General features: G+C 40.7%; 1 protein-coding gene and 2 non-coding genes across 6 annotated transcripts in view; all 3 read left to right on the top strand.

The window, feature by feature from the left end:
• Nucleotides 1-8,019, top strand: part of LOC143024973 (aminopeptidase N-like) — an 86,866-nt gene extending 78,847 nt beyond the window's left edge. For 2 of the 4 annotated variants that reach the window (XM_076184508.1, XM_076184512.1), the window contains 2 exons: nt 5,414-5,588; nt 6,095-8,019. In XM_076184508.1, the coding sequence (XP_076040623.1) occupies nt 5,414-5,584 (171 nt within the window). In that variant the 3' untranslated portion in view covers nt 5,585-5,588; nt 6,095-8,019. Of the gene's footprint in view, nt 3-3,102; nt 3,182-5,413; nt 5,589-6,094 lie in introns of all 4 variants that reach the window. The other 2 variants (XM_076184509.1, XM_076184510.1) reach the window with 2 other exon arrangements.
• A 5,371-nt stretch (nt 8,020-13,390) lies between these two features.
• On the top strand, nt 13,391-13,472 carry TRNAL-UAG (transfer RNA leucine (anticodon UAG)). Its single transcript has one exon. It is a non-coding gene; the product is annotated as a tRNA-Leu (tRNA).
• Nucleotides 13,473-18,736: 5,264 nt separating this feature from the next.
• TRNAL-UAG (transfer RNA leucine (anticodon UAG)) lies at nt 18,737-18,818 on the top strand. Its single transcript has one exon. It is a non-coding gene; the product is annotated as a tRNA-Leu (tRNA).
• The last annotated feature ends 471 nt before the right edge of the window (nt 18,819-19,289 follow it).

A 19,289-nucleotide genomic window follows, 5' to 3' on the forward strand; every position in this document is an offset into this window, starting at 1 on the left:
AGGTACAATGAATCTTAAGATGGAACAACAATGAAGCTTCGGTAGAGCTTCGCGAAGTTTTAGTAAAACTACTAACTACAGCCTCGTGACACGAAACGCACGGCATGTCCTTCGAATTAACTTGACACTCAAGCCCCACCTCCCAGTCTTCCTCCCGGTGCACCCGATTGGCTGCCGATGAGGGTGTGTCTGCTTGGAAAAGGAAGTGGAGTTTACACGTCAAGTTATTTTGAATGACGTATATGCTACAGCATTAATGTGTGTAGTTCGGATGACTTTGTTACGGTGGTGGTGGTAGTACTTGGGTTGTGGTGGTGGTATTTGTGGTGGTGACAGTGGTTGTCGAGTTTGTGGTAGTCGTTGATGAGGTGGTGGTAGTGGTTGTTGTGGTGGTGATGGTTTAAGAAGCAAACTGACGCCAGCGTGCGACTTGCTAATGTAGATGTTAGCTTCTTGACTTCCCATGTGGGAGGTCAGAGATCATCAACTAGAATAAGTTTCACTAATACTTCAAACTGCTATTGCTCCCCTTGAACCAGGGGAAGTGTGTGCGTGTGTGCGTGTGTGTGTGCGTGCGTGCGTGTGTACGCGTGCGCGCGGCCATAACGACTCGTAAACCGACCTATATCCGAGCTCTAAGCTCACGAGGGTTACAGTTGTTGACCACGAGTCCAGAGCGTGATTAGAGATCTTGGTGAATCACATGTGCGAACACAAGTTTGAACCGCATTAACTAATTCACTAATTATCAACCTAAAGCAAGATTCCTTTTTCAATGTCCATTTCATTTAATATTGTTTGTTTCCACAACATATTCTAGTACAATTGGAAAACAAGTTCTTGGACGCTCATATTTTGATCATGTGGATGTCGAGGGCCTTGTCTCTCTCGCTAACCAACTTCCCACATTTCTCCTCTTTAGAGGTCCATTCAGACCCCCTATACCCCCACCCCCCAAAAAAAAAAATCTTGCAGGTGCTGAGAGACCGCTGACCCCCACAACTCGATAACTTTGATGAACGCCAGGAAACTATTAAGCAAACTATCCAAGAACAAGTTTCATCGAGATTAGTTGTACCCTGCATGTAGACGAAGTAGCCTGACGGTAAACTGTCAAAGTAGCCGCATACATATCAGGGATGATCCGTGTATTCCAGCAAAATCTAACCCAAACAGGTTCCCATACTGTCCTAAACCTAGTTTACTAAACTTTTGCTCCCCTACCCACACCCACTGGCAGCTTTGGGAGCGGAACTGAGGCCTACGAGATGATGAAGGCAATGACCAAGTTAATGAATACGAACCTTGAAGAGAAACAGGTACCTTCTCGAACAAAAAACAAAAATCTTAATCGGTCGCTTTTGGCTTTTTACGTTCTTTGTCATGGATGTTCGTAGACGTCTTCAGTCTTAGTTCCTTCACTCCTTTTTATTATCATTACAAAATGTATTCAGCACATCATTTGCCTCTTGCTTCTTTTAATTATTTTGTTAATTATCGACTGAATGGTTCTATTCTTAAGGTTCTCAGTGTAAAATTAAGGCTTGAGGCAATGGGATTTGAAAGCTGGATTGCACTATTTCTTGTAATTGTTTTTTACATCGTATGATTCTAGGTCATGGTTCCCCCCTACCCCCCCACCCCCCCAGATATACCTACGACCTTTGACGACCAAGGGAGGAGGTACCGTCATCAATATTTTTCCCAAGCGAGACCACGGCGTCCTCTGATTGGGCGACATGTAACTAGTACAGAGCTAATGAACTCACACTTTGGACAATCTCTGGCCAAACTAGACTGGCCAAAGACTCGATCTAGTTTACTAAAAAACAAACTTTGTCTACACACACAACAAAGAGCGGCCACTGATCACAAGGCTATGCCATCGCCCGTGAAAGAACGGAAGAGAATGTACGTGTGAAGAACTATCGATGAAATCTTTCAACTGGTAAAAGACGTGGAACTGATGACTGATGGGACCATGCGGGCCCATCATCACAAAACTTTATACCATTCCTGCCCGTTCCCCCCTCAGCTGAATAAAAATCCCAGGCATCGGCAAGATCTCCCTGGCGTTAGCTAGAATCAAATCCTTAGAGAGCGGCATGGGCTTAAGGGTCTTGAATGTTTCTGGAGTGAATACCTGAAGAAGTTCCGCGTGCGTGGAGATCTTGACAAAACTCATCTTTAAGGTGGCGGCACACTAAGCATTTCTCGCTAGCATGCTACTTGCTTTTGCTACTCAGTTTCAGCAGAAACTACTTCGGTTACGATCTTTTGTTTTTCATATTTCCAAATGTCAAATTACTCTTGCGTCAGAAGAGTGAGAAGCCGAACAACGAACTAAGATTTTCCAGTTTCACCAATTTACAACACACAGGTTATGACATGAAACTTCCGGCTAGTGAAACTCGAAACACACTCAGAACTAATACTGAACCAAACTTCTGCAGAATGGAAATGGAGCATCAAGCTATTGGGGAAATATTTATGGGGACAAATTGCTTTTCTCGGAAAAAAGAAAATGCACTTTTCAATTTCAGGCCGGAAAACCTCCAAGTTAATAACTTCTTTTTCAGCCTTATTTCGCATGAACTAATTTTTTTTACTAATGAACACTAATACACATGCACATATTTTCATTCCTGCACTAATAATGATATGCTATGTATTTGAATTTATGTATACACACGCATACCAAGTACCCATACGGTTTTGCGGGTGTGTGCATATACGAGTATGTATATTCCTCCCTGTATTGAAATAGTTTACATTATGCTTGCATTAACATTTCGCTTGAATATACTAATCTGCACGTTACCTTTGCAGTACTCTGTTCTGACTAACTCAGGTTCTCTTCAGTCAAAAGACTGAATTGGTCATTAATTTTTCAAAATAGTTCATTTCACTAGTCTGTAATTTCCCACACATTGACGGCCACGGTGATTTTTTTTTTTCTAATAAACAGGAAAGTTAGTCAGGGTAGAGTATGAACAGCTCATTAACCTTTTTCAATCATGGTACTATAGAGGTTTATATTTGGGTGGCACAGCATGACCTAACTCTAGCAATATTTTTCTTTTTGTTTCGTCTTTCCTTTAGCTTTGGCATGTTCAAGTCTCTTGGTGATGTGATAGAAGCTGCCTCAAACGACTTTAACACAAAACTCGAAAGAAAGGAGGTGAGGACGCTTTATTGCATTTTCATTGTCTCAATTGTGACGTATGCACAGCTGGTCTCGCTTATAAGTACTTCAGTGGGCTGCGTCTTCTACCATGCTGTTTGTCGAAGATTTACGATACTCGTAAGTCTGTGGGATCATAAACGGCCCATTCACGTTGTAAATCTACGACCCTGAAATACGTGTAGCTACCGAAGTACTTATATGTGAAGAAAACGGCGGAGTTGATCGCAAAAGTTCAAGGAACTGTTCATGCATTCGTCCTTCAAAGTTTCACATCTCTTGGTGAAATGGGGTGTAGGATTTCTTTCCTGTAGGAAGACCAGCTGCTCTCTTCCTACTACCTTTTCGTGGCCCCTGGGTACAGCCCCCCCTCCCCCTCCCCCCCATCAGGGAAGTTTAAGCTAAGCGTGAGGTAGCGAATGTGACACACTCTCACCATTGAAACTTTCTTCTCACCGTCTAACAATAACTGCGTTCTTCCCAGTAACAATCCTCAGTCCTTAGGCTATGGTGCATGACGGTAGAGGCCGGAGATGGTGATCTCTGGAAACCCCTTGTCACAAAACACGAGGAAGGAAGCACAGGCCTAGTGGTCACTATATTGGGACGTGGAGGGTAGTATAGTTCGGTAGCAGCATCCACTACTCAGCAGCCCTATTTAGGATGCACTCTGGTCCCCCAATTAATGGTGGAACTGGAATCGATTACCCAATATAACAAAGTCCTGTCTCTTAACTCTTGTTAATGCCTCAATCCAAACAAAACCACGTATAACATACACTGCATTGTGAAAATGGTCAACACGACAACACTGCGAAATACAGAAAAATGAAACTAAGAAAAGACTGCGATAAAAATGTAACGAGTATACCAAATTAAGGAAACTTGTAAAGATACCAATCGTCACACTATTGACTTTTGCTAGACTCTACCTGCACGTGTGATACCTAAGATAAGGTACTACCCATGTCCACTAACTAGGAATGGAGTGAATATACAAACCACTTTATGAATATTTGACTACAGTCGACCACATGAACCTCGTTTGCCAACTTCCCTTTCGATACTGTCATTTGTTAGTAACAATGACCGCCCTATGTTTTGCATTCACACGTCCGTGAATTCCAAATTTCAGTGTTTGGTTGTACAAGGAATAAATATCTGATGATGGCAAAAATGTAATACAGATTTCTAATTTTGTGATGAGGTTTTCTACATGTTGGTGAAAAACTATGCTTGTATATAATGCTTCACTAACAAAACTACATTATTAAGTTCTTGTATACTAGAATTGAGCTAACAGTTACTGGTTAACATCAACCAGGAACCGCACGTATTACTAATGACCAAACAAAATCGCTAATAACACTAGAATATAAATGTTATCAATTGCGAAAATTTATTTTTTTTTTTTTTTTTTTTTTTTTTTTTTAAGGCCGACAAATCTTGTTCACAATAAAATCCTTTTATAGTTTACTATATCGGGATTATTTTTACTTTCTATTTCATTTGTGTGTTTACCAATTCACTTGTTTACTGGCAAAGGGACATGCAAATTAATAGAACATAATTACCTCCCGTTACTTGAGATTTATTACATTTTTCTATGCTTGTTCGATGTCTAGACAACTAGTTTCAATGAAAATTATTTTAACTTTTTATTCTCTTGACTGTCGGCTAACGTTTCGTTGCCCAAAAATGGTGAAACAAGACTGAAACTTTCCACCTGGATGAAATCAATCCCTAACCGACCACACTCCGATAAATTTGAAGGTCTGCCTCCTAAGGCGGATTCGAAACCCGTGACCTATAATGTATATAGTAGGCGAAGTTAGAAATAGACAACTGGGTTCAATAGACTATAGCTGAGCACCAGAACCCAAAGGCCCTATTACTTGAGCCTCCTGTCGATTCCTGTGAAATAACTTCACTCCTATTTCTTTTCTGCAACCTGTCCAAAAAGCCCCAAATATTTTCTCGTATCCTTTTAACTTCCTTACAATTTTAAATCCATATTTCTATCCTAAACCCAACAAGAATTTGTTATATTTGCAATGAAGCATGGGTGTTTTTTATAGATCAAATTTTTCAATGTTGTCTTTGATATCCAAAATCAGAATAAAGTTTAGCCCTATGATAAATTGTTAAAAACGACAATTATTGAACTTTAGATAAAATTCAATTCTTCACAATTTCTGTATGTAAACACTTTTCTGACGGTTCCCACAGCTGATCCAGTTCCGTGATGAACACAAGGACAAGCTGGGCACTGCCAAGCGTGCCATCGAACAAGCCATTGAGCGGACTTCGAACAACATTGCCTGGAAGGATGCCAACCACGCCACCATAGAGAAATGGCTCACTGACAACGGCTTTTCCTCCAGTCTCAACGTGATCTGAGTTCGTAAGTGGATCACGAGACCTTTTTCACATGGGAGGGGAAATGACTTAATATAAGTGTTGTTACACACGGGACAAATTTCTTCCAGTCTCAACGTGATCGGAGTTCGTAAGTGGATCACGAGCCCTTTTTCACATGGGAAGGGAAATGACTTAATGTATGTGTTGTTACACACGGGACAAATTTCAGGCGTTGGTGACATAAAAAGGGGGGGGGGGTGTCTCCCAAAAATGGATTCAGTGGTTGCCAGAAATCGGTTGTTACGCAGGAACAATGTATCCTATTCATCGATACCTTAATGTTTTGTCTCCAGTCCTCTTAATGAATTAAATCCATAGAGTGCGTCACGGGGGTTTCAACGTGGAGAAGCACATGAAAACATATGAATGGAGGAGACTGCAAGAGACCCTAAGGCCTACACTAGGCAGTTCCATGTCCATTACCACCTATCATTCCTATCCATAAAGTTTAAGGATTAAGATTTTCATTTTGTTTTTCATCTATTCCAGGTCCAGAGAGGAACGTTACATGAAAAGTTGCTGTCAATCTCCACCAATCAATCAAGAGCTAGCTGGCGTCAAGGACTAACCTGGCGTCAAGGGATATCTGGTGCCAAGGAACATGCGTCAAAGTGGCGCACGGATTATCCCTATAGCCCCACGGCTATTTTTCATTTTTAATTTCTTATACATTTTATTCTCATACAACAAAAAGCCTTTTCCCCCTTATACGAGGGGGGGGATCTTATTTTTTATTGTTGATTTTAATTTCAAATATTTTTTAATTTTATTTTTTTTCTGATTTTAAACATTTTTTCTATTTCAAATGTTTTTTAATTCTAAATATTTCTTCATGTATACACACTGACATCTGGAAGGAATAGATGGACGCTTTCTGTTAGGAAAGAATTCTGCAGTCCACCAATTACCAACCAGCCACATTTGGGGGACATTCACACTACATTTGAGGGATATTCACTTTACATTTTAGGGATGTTCACTTCAATTTGTTTTTTTTGGGGGGGCAACATTCACATTCATTACGGGAGTATTCGCATAATTTGTTGTAAAACCACATTCCGAATTCCCACCACATTATTATCCGCCACCTGTGGTGAGCTTATAGTACTTAATCCTCTTCCACCCCATCCTCCCGAACCATTGTACCACAACCACCCCATCCTCCCCACCATCATCCGCTCCCTCCCTCCAATCCTCGAGGTTCACCTGGAAGACGACAATCCCACAAGAAATCCCACTGGCTCGGAAGTATCCCGTCACTAATCCAGTCACGGTTGACTTAACTGTCTAAATAATACTTTCAGCCGTCCACCATTTTCGCTTCCCACTCTCGACCTCGTCCTCCACATACTTTAAATCTCCAAAGGTCACCCTCGAGTTCATACATCCTGCTCCAGCTTCCATGGTCATTATCTCGCCCTCTACCCACACCTCACCCTCCATCTGACACCCTCTATCATCAATTCAGTCATGATATATCATCTAATAGGCTAATGAAGTTACCAACTTCAATAAGTGTACATGTATGTATATATGCATGCATTTTAATAAATCTATACACGCATAGATGTATACATACATGGATGTATATAAGCATTAGAATGTTGTAGTTATATACGTATATACATTTTTACAAATGTTTATACATATATAAAAGTATATTGTATTATTTCAACTTTGAGCACAATTTGTCAAATCTTAACTCTGCAAAATAGTTGTACATTTTCTCGTTTTGATTTCGCACTGTCTAGGGAAGATTTAGGGAAGCGTGACTTCTTGAGATGCACTCCATGTCCGGTGCCAACACAATGTGGCACTGTGCAGGTGTCATTGTTGCCGCACATATTTTTTTCTTTGTCAAATCAAGGTTTTAAAGTGCAAATGTTTGAACATGTATATCCTATGTGCACCTGTATTACACATACACATACATACCCATACCAAAACATGTATACAATAATCTTACTAAAGCACATACACAGACGCACATTAATGTGTTCTTATAAGCTATTGCCGACAAAGCGAGGTGGCTTGATATGGGAGAATATCCTCATTATTTTCACTCCCACTATGAGCGTTCCTTGCACTCCCTCTCATTTAAAACATATATAACTATATATGCTGTACATATGAATACAAACACTATATAAACATATGTATAAAATACATTTACACACAACAGAAAGTATATTATCCATGGCCAAGCAGCAAAGACGACAACTAATTTTGATAAAGACAGAACAAAGACATATTCTACTGATTGTATTACATAATATATACACGGGATGTTTTGACTGCCCCAGAATTTATATTGTTTTATATCTCTTCCAATTACCTATATTTCTATTTTGTTGATATATTTATCAGTAATGATTGTTTCAATGTCTCTAAAATAAAGCTTTCATTAGACCCAACTATATTTTTTGTAATCCTCGACTATTCCAATCTTCGGTCCACACTACAAAAATGTGGCGATAATGTTTACAAAAACACCCGACAAACCATTCAGACCCTTATGTGGAGAGCCACAAATACAAGAATCCACAGAACAGACTCCCACTTCCTCCTGTCACACAAATCCCTCGCTCCCGTTTTAACCTGTCCGGAAATAAACTCTGGTTCACACTAACCCGCCACGTCCTCCCACTATAAAGACTCCCTTTTTTCCCACGTTCACTCTACCATCCACAACCCCCGTCTTGCCGTCCTAACAGGGGACCTACATCCTCAACTGAAACAATACAAGTAGAACAATGTGTAAAAAGGTAACACATCTGTGTCCTCTCCACCTCAAAAGCGCCATTACATCTGTCCTACTCGGAACATTTCACCCTTAGGCTGCGTTTACACCAAGCGAATCGAATCGATTCAATTCATGAAGAATCAACACTATTCATGAATCGTGTTGATTCGCCACACTAGTTCCAAAGTTCCACCAGGCGAATCAATTGACTCTATTCGCCTGGTGTAAACGGTTACATTGAAACTAAAGTTGAGAATGAACACGATTCATGAATCGTGTTGATTCTTCATGAATTGAATCGATTCGATTCACTTGGTGTAAACGCAGCCTTAGCCTCCCCAATCATTGGAGTGTACACTGCCTCAAAACATGAGATCCAAACAGAAACCCAGCCCTATTCCTGCACTAGCCCACGCCCCACAAAATTAATGACAAACCAGATTGGCATGGCCATGGGACACGTACTCACCCGAGTACCTAAGAGCTCCAAATATCAGCTCTTCTCTCCAGAATCCAAATCCCCAACACTCTACTCCCGCCCTCCACTGGTCCACAATACCCACCCGATGGTCATCCGAATTTTCTTCTGCTTCAAATGCATCCTTTTGCTGGGTGTCATCTCATGTTGGCATCTCCGGCAACGAACGGGCCGACAAAGGAGCTCGAGATACGGGATCGATCCCCTCTGATGCCTCCACCCCTGCTTCCAGAAGACTACTACCCTGCTCTCCAGTCTACATTGCAAAACACGTGGCAAATTAACTGGGAGAAACCTCCAGCAAACCACCTAAAGGCAATTAAACTTCAGATGTGCCCATTACCCCTCTCTCCCATTTATGTAACCAACGCTTTGATACAGCATTTGTATGTTTAAAGCACAACATTCTCTTCTTACACATGACCATGCTATGACTGAAGACGATCCTCCCACCTGCTCATGTCGTTTTCCCCTTATTATAACACACTTTCTATACCAGAATTACCTATGTATTTAAGCCTTCCCAACGACCTACACGCCCATTTATCCCCTCAAACAACAATCCCACTACACTTATTTTTAGGTGAGACAATACGTCACACATTTCCACAAGGGTGGGACTCCTTTTCAATCTACAGTTGTCTCACATTATTTACACCTTGAAAAGGGGAACATTAATATTCCCACAGCTTAAGAATGCTATACCCCACACATACCCACTCCCTACAAGCTAAACCCATAAAGATAAGGCGATGGTAAACTATCTATATCTGTATACGAAGAGCTTTTTCCTCCCTATAAGAGAGGTAGCCAAGTCAAAGGCATGTACATACTCCCACCCATTCCACTTCCATCCACCACCCTTCCCTCCCTCTCATCTTAGCTCCTCATGGATGACGGGTCATCCCTGTATCCTGCCCACTGTCTTGGGTCAGAAGCAATGTAGCAAGACACAGTACATCCATAGCAAGGCTGCTTCACTTAATCGGCGATCCTCCCTCTCTCCGTCCCCTCGTGCAGAAAAAGAGACGACGGGGAGAAATCCCTTCGGCTTGCGTCAAAATATCATTCCCACATAAGCACCCATACACCCTTCCCATCCCCCATCCCTCCCTTTCTTGCATATTATCTATACAGAGTTGCTCTTCACTCATCCTATCACCTGTCTTATCCCTTCCTGAGAGAAATAAACTAATTTCAAGAAAGAAAATCAGCCTTGCAAAGGTTAAGGACAAGAAGAAGAAATATCAGTTAAAAATTAAAATAGATTCGAAGCTCTAACAACTAACGAGGACACCGTCGAAGATATTAATTTAAATTTAGTGAATATCATTAGGGAATCGGCAGAGAAAGTAGGAAGTACGAAAGGCATTAGAGAGAACAAATACTCCAAAGCTATAAACGACCTAATTAAAAGAAGAGGGACCCTGCAGATTAAAAGCAAGAGACGAAATAGAATGAGTAGAACTAAACAAGATTATCAACAAAAGGCAGAGATTAGAGAAAAGAAAGAGAAACATGAATGAAATAGAGGAAGCTATTCGGAAAGGTAAAAATATTAAAGGGACCGAGCGCAGACATGCTTTAGGATGACAGCAAATGATATGTTTGAAAGATAGAAATGAAGAAATAATTAAATGCAGGGACAGAATGGTAAAAAGAGTAGAAGAAATTTACCAAGAGCTTTACTCGTCGAAGACCGTAGTTGAGTCAGTAAATTCATGTGTAGACGTTAGTAGTGTACCAGAGATTACAAAGGAAGAAGAATTTGCTCTAAAAAATATGAAACGAGGAAAAACACCTGGGGAAGATGGTATATCGATAGATCTGTTGAAAGACGCAGGTAAATTAGTTCAAATTAAATTAGCTGAGTTGCACACCCAGTGCTTACGTCATGAAAGCGTTCCTGATGCGTGGTGCAATGCTACAGTGATTTTGCTTCATAATAAAGGAGACCAGAAGGACCTTAGTAGCTATCGACCAATTAGCTTGCTATCAAATGTATATAAAGTATTCTCTAAGATCCTGACAAATAGACAAAGTCAAGGTTTAGATGGAAACCAACCGAGAGAACAGGCAGGCTTTAGGAGCGGATATTTGACTCTAGACCATTTGCAGGCGATAAACCAACTAATCGAGAAAACGACAGAATACAATATACCTCTGTGTTTAGCTTTTGTAGATTACGAGAAGGCCTTTGACTCGGTAGAACAAATAGCAATAATAAACTCGCTACTCAAGCAGGGTACAAACGAACAGATCGATGGGGATGATAGGTGGTAATAAACATGGAACTGCCTAATGTAAGCCTAATGGTCTCTTGCAGTCTCTTTCTTATGTTTGTATGTTCTTATGATCCAACAGTCACTGTTGGGAATTGAAGAAGAGTGAAGGATTCGAACCTACAACAAATTTATTTCGTGAAGAGTGGACAGTTCTTCTAAGGTGCTACATGAGTCACAGATGATTTTGATAAAAGGGAGTTGAAAATAAGGCATAAGGTGGATATGATAATATGGAATTTAGCTGTAAAAATTGAGGCGAAGGAAAGAGGGAAATACGTATTTTGTATCTATGGGAAATATTCTTGCATATTCCACTCCGATGACGTCTGTTTTAATGTTATGGAAGGTGTATAAGAAAGTAATTGGGAAAATGACTATGGTATCAAATGGTATTTTTTTTTCCAGTGTAACAAGAGCAAAGGAAGGAAAGTAATCAGCGGGCCAGGATAGATGTTGTTACTGGCATGATATTGTTAGTTTTTTCGAGTTTGGGAAACAGTTCTGGTATTCTCATGTAAAAATGACGGGCATAGTGCAGATGTCCGTTGAATCCTTGAAGAGTTGAAGATCCAATGAAAGTCTGAAAAACTGGGGTGGTAAAATAGCTCTTGATGCCAAAGAGATAGGGATGTCAAGGAACAAATGATATCTAAGAGAGTTATCCACTTTCTGTACAGCCCTTTTCTAAGACATTGTGAAAAACACCCATACAAAGGTGAAGGACGAGAAAGCAAATGTGATCAAATGTTTGAATGGCTTAAGGAGTAAAATTGGCATTCGTATTGAATTTTGTTTTGAATGAAGGTTTGGTAAACTCCAAAGGTATCGACTGTCTGCTTCCCAATTTATGCAGAATAGTAATTTGAGAAGGTCACTGGTTCAAAGAGAGGACGTTTTTGTTTTGTTTTAAGTGAAGAAACCAAAAAAGCGACAGCCAAGGATCAGAGCTAGAAATTGAGTCTGTTCAACGACCAGGGGGAGGATGTTGCCAAGATGTCTTGACGGGGCAACGGAATATGATTTGAGGACGATCAAGTTAGAGCAGGGCCGAATTAAATTTACACTGGGCCCCACTCCAACGACAGATTTGGGCCCCCCTGCCCTTAAATAAACTATAAAGTCTGAGCAATTTGATGTTTTATTGAAACACCAGAATGCATTAATGACACATTCTACATACTTATACAGATTTCCGGGAGTCCCATAAATCATACTGTGGGTTGGTGCTCATTATGGGCCGGGTCTATCAGGTTTGTGGGACCCTCAGTGCTTGGGGGCCCTTATGCCATGGCGTATAGGATAATCCGGCCCTGAGTTCGAGGATCTGTCACGTTGGTGGTTGACGTAGGCAGGCTGGTTCCAACAAAGAATGGAGCTAGATCCTCGATGTATAAACTGACACAGAACTCCCACGTGACTCCGAGAACCCTAAAAAAAAATTGTGGTCAATTTATAGTTTCACCCAACCATAGAATTTGATATGTGGCTTATGGGTTTCTGGTGAGAAATGTTGTGATATGAACGATGGTGTACATCATTTTCGTCGCAAATGCGTACTTTTGAAGTAATTAAGTATTGAAGTTATAAATTGACCAAAATTGTTAATAACGATGTCCGAAGACTGAGGTGCTGGTTTATTACTGGCAACGAAACACAAATGAAACAATCTTACATTATAATGGAAGGAGGGTGAGGCTCCTTCGGAAGTGAATCAGAGTGATCATTCTATTTGTAGGTCAGCGGAAGATAGAAAGATCCTAAAATAAGAACATAAGAATGGAGGAGAATGCAAGAGACCATTTCGCAGTTCCATGTCCATTGCCACCTATCATCCCCATCCATAAAATTATCTAACCTCTTAAAACAACCAATAGTTTCAGCGTTCACTACATAAGCACTAAGAACCAGAAAACATTATTTTGAGATATGATACACCTTTCTAAGTTTCAGTTAGAAAGTATTATAGCCGCTTATTACACGGAAAATTATGTGGTCTAATTGAACGAAGGCTTTCACCTTTGATGTATTGAAAAGTGTTGGGATGGGGTGGGGGGAAGTGGGGAATCCACTTCTTTATTTTGTTTTATCATATATTTAAGACTGAAGTTGTCCAGCTGCATTTATGTCATTAGGCGAAGTCATAACAGTTAAATGCCCATTAAAAGAAACAATGGCAAAATTGCTTAGATTAAGAACATGTCCGAAAAATCAAGTCTTACAAACAATTACTGATGGTAATTAGTAATACATAATCAACTTTTTCCCCCATCATATTCAACGGTAGCGTGGCCGAGTGGTCTAAGGCGCTGGATTTAGGCTCCAGTCTCTGAGGAGGCGTGGGTTCGAATCCCACCGCTGCCAAATTGTGTTTAATGTTTCTGGGTGACACAAAATCATTCAGTGTCAGTGATAGTGCCAACTTGGCTGTCTCCTTGGCACGCAGAAGGGGCCAAGTTAAAGTCAAATGACAAGCAATGCTGCCAGTGGCGCTTGAAGGCGTTCTTTCAAAGAGGTAGTTTTTATGTGAATTAATCGTTTCTGAGCAAAACTATTTACATGGCGACCAGAGTAGTGTGGGGGCAGGGGGGAATACAGATGTACCACAGGAGTGTATCACTCTAAACAACGACGGTGATTTAAGACCCAAATATCAAAACAAGACGACTTGTAAGAGGGTGACAAAATTCTAGAATTAAAGACTACCGCTGCTTAGAAATTAAATAAAAGACTACAAGAATGAGACCCCCTGGATTAGTCTTCATTCAATAATATCCTTATGAAAGGAAAACGGTGTAACTCTTTGTCACCTATTATAATACATTAGACCAGTGCCTGGTTTCACTATCTATCTATATACCCAAGGGTTTTTCCTCCTTATAAGGGAGGTAGCCAAGTCAAAACGCACGTACCCACTCCCACCCGTTCCACTCCCAACCACCACCCTTTCTTCCCTCTCATCTTAGCATCCCACCCAATGCCCTGGGTCAGAAGCAATGCAGCAAGACACAGCTTAGTTTTACACCTCCTGTAAACATCTCTACATTTAAGGGTTTGGACACACAGGCGAACCCGGTTGAGAGCGAAAGGTGAAAGGGATCCTCCAGTTGAGGGTGGATGGAAAGAGAGGAAAAGGTCGTCCGAGGAGGAGCCGGGCAGACGACGCAACAATATCATATGTACCAATGGTCATTTCCTCTTTGTAAGTGGGACCTTGTTAATGCATGCCTGAACTCCTCGGGTGGTGAGAGAGAGAGAGAGAGAGAGAGAGAGAGAGAGAGAGAGAGAGAGAGAGAGAGAGAGAGAGAGAGAGAGAGAGAGAGAGAGAGGGGAGGGGGGACGGGGCCCCCGTTTCCTCGCTTCACCGCCTTTTACAAAATGCACGAAAACACAGTTAAGAACATAAAAATGAAGGAGACTGCAAGAGACCATAAAGCCTACAATAGCCAGTTCCATGTCTATTACCACCTGTCATCCCCATCCATAGAGTTGTCTAACATTTTCTCAAAACAATCGATAGTTTCAGTGCTCACTACATCATGGTTGCCGAGTCTATTCCATTCGTTGACCACTCTATGGGTAAACTAATTTTTGCCTATTTCATTCTTATATGCAAAATCGTCCAATTTAAATCAGTTGGTTGTCTTCCAGCGCTTCTACCATTTCGGAGAATCTTGCGCCGTTGGAAACACGGTGGCGGTATTCTTACCCCCGCCGCCGCCTAATAAGCACGAAAAGGTAAACAGGTGGAATCCTTGGAGGAGAGCACCTGAGAAATGGAGAATCGATGTTGAGGAAGCGCGGCAGAGAGCCGGACGCGCCGCGTACCGGAGAAAGTGGAGGACGGAGAGGGAGTGTCAGGGGCCACGGAGATGTATACACCAGTCTTGCGGGAACCATGAAATTTTTACACCGAATACGAATCAGACGAGAAATAAAGGCCTCGAGCTGTCATTACGGAGATTTAATCTGGAAGTGGGTGGAAACAACGTCACCAATCGTGACGTAAATGAAGGAATGGATTTCCTACATAGATAGTGCAATGTAGTACGGTTCGAAGCTTTAAGATTCGTTTAAATAAAATACCAACAATGTGCTGTAATGCCTGCCAATGGTTTGGTCCGGTTGTTTATCCATTTCTTCGTTTAACTATCTTAGCGTCCGGCCTAGTTATGGACCAAAAGGTTTCCAGTCGGTGTGCTCCTTCTTTGTAATCCTTTATAACAGTCTGACGGGAACCTTAATACACATACGAGTACCTGTGGAGAATAGGCCCTTCGAGATGCCACCTAGAGAGCTACATTCAAGCAAAGTGTCACCCAGTGCGGAAAGTGTTAAACAGCAATCAAGTGCAGAGCTTGTTTAGGCGACTGTGTGTACGTGTACGTGTGTGTGTGTGTGTGTGTGTGTGTGTGTGTGTGTGTGTGTGTGTGTGTGTGTGTGTGAGAGAGAGAGAGAGAGAGAGAGAGAGAGAGAGAGAGAGAGAGAGAGAGAGAGAGAGAGAGAGAGAGAGAGAGAGAGAGAGAGAGAATGTTCCAAGACAGGCGGAAACTGACTTTCAAATGTTATCTGCACAGAAAATGAGTGTTATTTTTTTCGAAAATGTATTGCGTGGCCTCCTAATACGAGAGGAACGCAGCTGTTAAGATTCACCCGTCTTTAGCCAGAATAAAAATGATAGTGTCCTGTCAAATGGGTTTAGAAATGGTCAGGACTTTACCATAATACATTAGGTTCCTCCGGGTATTGTCATAGATGTGGCATAACGTGGACACAGTGTCCTGCGTTCGAACAGTTTCGGACCATCAGCAAGGTTGAAGTCCTTGCGGGTATCAGCCCACAAACCAAAGAAGAAGAAGAAGAAGAAGAAGCAGAAGAAGAAGAAGAAGAAGAAGAAGAAGAAAAAGAAGAAAAAGAAGAAGAAGAAGATCTAACATCTTTGTATCCGAGGTCGTGCTGCCTTGAGAGTGAATGTAATAGCCAGGCGGCAGGAGGAACAAGGGCAACATGCCACTCGGCAAGGTAAGGAGTATGGTAATGCATGTTACTTATGACGTGCTTCACAAAAATAAAAAAATAAATAAAAAAAATCAAATATTAAAAAAGTTAGAGTAAAATGTTCTTTGCATACCTTTGCCGAATTATTTTTTATATATTTGTTTAATTTGTACTACTTTATGTATTTATGTATCTATTTATTTATTGCAACCAAGGCCAATATCTGCCCCCCCTCCCTTTAACCCTGCACCGTAGTCCCCATCTGATCCCCTGTTGACAGATAACAATCCTAGACTGAAACTGTCAACAAATTATACACATTTCAACCCTGGAACCCTGAGGGTCAAAATCTAATTTTCTAATCCATATCTGTAACGTCAACAACAACTATGGCATCAACTTCGTCGATACTATTCTTTAGTCAATAACCATCCGAACTCTGTTCATGGCAGCAGCTAAAATTGCCTTTAAGAAAAAGATGATGAAGACGAAGAAGAAAATGAAGGTGATAATTAAGACGAAGATCGAAAAGGGAATTAGTAACATATCACGAAATCTAGACATACCAACACTGAACGCGTGCCTCAGATATAAAATATGCTTTTGTACCGAAGAAAGTAATATAAGAGACTGTCACAACTGGGAAATGAAACAAAGAATAATCTAGAATATTTTACGTACCTTTGGTATGAGACGAGGCATCCTAGATGAGAACCTAGAAGTCTAGAATAAGTGTCGTGAATGTTCATGAAAGTGTCTTCTCCCATTTTTCTTTTCTTTGTTCTAAAGTCGTCCCTCTGTCTACCCTCGAATTCGCAACTTCATCGAACTATCCTAAACTAATGAATCCGACCACAATCGAACAACGCCCAAGCCACGCTGTTCCTCCTTTGCGTCCTCAGCTAAAATCGGTAGAATTAGATGGACGACTTTTATTGACAGGTAGATTGATAAACAAACAAATGTATATTTTTGGATCGTAAGACTTGACTTCGAACTCGAAAGATACAAATCCTTAAAAAAAAAAAAAAGTGCGTTAAAAATGCTATAAGCGTCGGGAGAAGACGCCCTCTGTCTGTAAGTGTGCGAGTTTTGTGCCGTGGTTGCTGTACTTACTCTTACCGACGGGCGAGGTGCTCCAGAGGATCTCTGTGGGGCTGTGGAGCCGGTCTTGTGGTGTCGACTTTGAATCTATGTGAAACTATGATTCCTTCCGATGCTTAACAGTTCTTGAGTTATAGTTTTTCACAATTTGAAATAAAAAAAAATCACTTTGACACTGAACAAAAATTCACTTTAACTCTTAGAGTTTTGACAATTGGTTTTCATAATGTACAAAAAAGAATCACTTTGATAAACTAGGTTGAATTAATTTTGAAGTTGTTCCGAATCTACTTTGACATCCTCTAATCAATTTTTCACTCTCTGGCCAGACATGTTTATTCAACTAAATGAAGGACACCGATCCGAGAGGATTAAGAAAGTAGCTAAGGGTTAAATCAGTATTTCTTAAGCAAAAACACCAAACCCTTGTTCTGTTCTTTACTCCCCTATATAATGTATGTCCACTTTTCTTCGCAAAACAAAGTGTGTGATCCTAATTCTTGGCCACAATTCTTTCATAAAATGTTTGTCTGATCAAACCACAAACATGAGAACTCGATCAACTGTAACAGTCCAATTTCACTGGATATGTCATCAACAACAGCCGTAATCTCCTGCAACAAATAAAACAAAACAAATAAATATAAATATATATATCAAATGTCTTTTCCATCTTATAAGACAGGTAGCTTGGTCAAAACAGTGCACCCACTGTTTTGTAGTTTGTTCTGTGTTAATACTGAACAATATAAACATGACTTGATCTATATCTTTAAGGCCCATGGTGTCTAAAACCAGGCCCCAGGAGAGTATGAATAATAAACTTACAAACCAACCCGTGCCGAGGGACAAGAATATCGCTGCCGTGATCCATTATATATATATATATATATGTGTGTGTGTGTATATATGTTAATAAACGGGGGTGGGGACGAAAGGACGAAGAAGCCCTTCCTTTCTTTGACTCGGCTAGCCTCCTTATAAGGGGGCCACAGACTTTTCCCCACCTTGATTGTCCTACCATACAATTATATGGTTATCTTTTGAAAAAAGGGGAAAAATTGCGAAAATGAATTTGTACACCTGAATGAGCCCTCCCCACCCCCCCACCGCAAAAAAGAAGAAAAAAAAAAAAAGGCTTTTTGGTCCATAACCGCGTATGGCTGAAAGAAATAAAAAGTGGGATTGACACTTTTTTTTTTCATTTCAGTCTTAAATCTTGGGAAAGTCACATGCGATCGTACGCGGGGAAGTTTATTTCAATACATACGACCACCAACACTGTTTCTATAAGTCTTAGAGTAAAACTACTACATCATTTCTCTCGCAGCCGCCTGGCGATTTTATTCATATGAATGAAAACCCCACTGTTTACTACAATGGGCAAAATACACTTACTCTTGCTCTTTATGAACCTCTGAGGACATACCACAAATGTAGACACCTAATAAAATTTAGTCTTACATATAGACAACTTTGACACCCCTAAACAATATATAAAGACCTTTTCCTACCATACTTTCATCGGTAGCGTGGCCGAGTGGTCTAAGGCGCTGGATTTAGGCTCCAGTCTCTGAGGAGGCGTGGGTTCGAATCCCACCGCTGCCAGTAGGTATTTAACCTTTGAAGTGTCATTGAAGATAAAAGGTAATAAGTCTGATGTGTCGCCTGAAGCCCTATGCAGCCACAGAAGCAGCCTAACCACTCACGTGGGGTAGACCACATCTTGTCTATTTGCAGACACGACAGAACGTCACCGTCGTAGGGATGTTGCTGAATAAAGATCAAAAGTGCAAGTAGCAGTCTATGGTAGGGAATATGTAAACATTTCTTTCATATTCACCTTTTTCTTTTTTCTGGTTGGTAAATGACATTCTGTCAACAGGGTGATTACTGTGCATACTTTTTTCCACCCACTAAGAATAAAAGGAATTATAAAACAAAATAACGCTGCATGGTGTCAATAAAATATCTAAGACTTCACGGAAAATATAGTCTCACCAATAAACAATTATTCTGTGCAGCTATACAAGTAAATACAATAAGTACCGTAACTATTAGAAGACATTGCAGATTAGA

Source organism: Oratosquilla oratoria, chromosome 4, assembly GCF_046742065.1.
Source record: "Oratosquilla oratoria isolate Oo_2021 chromosome 4, ASM4674206v1, whole genome shotgun sequence".
NCBI classification, from domain to species: domain Eukaryota; kingdom Metazoa; phylum Arthropoda; class Malacostraca; order Stomatopoda; family Squillidae; genus Oratosquilla; species Oratosquilla oratoria.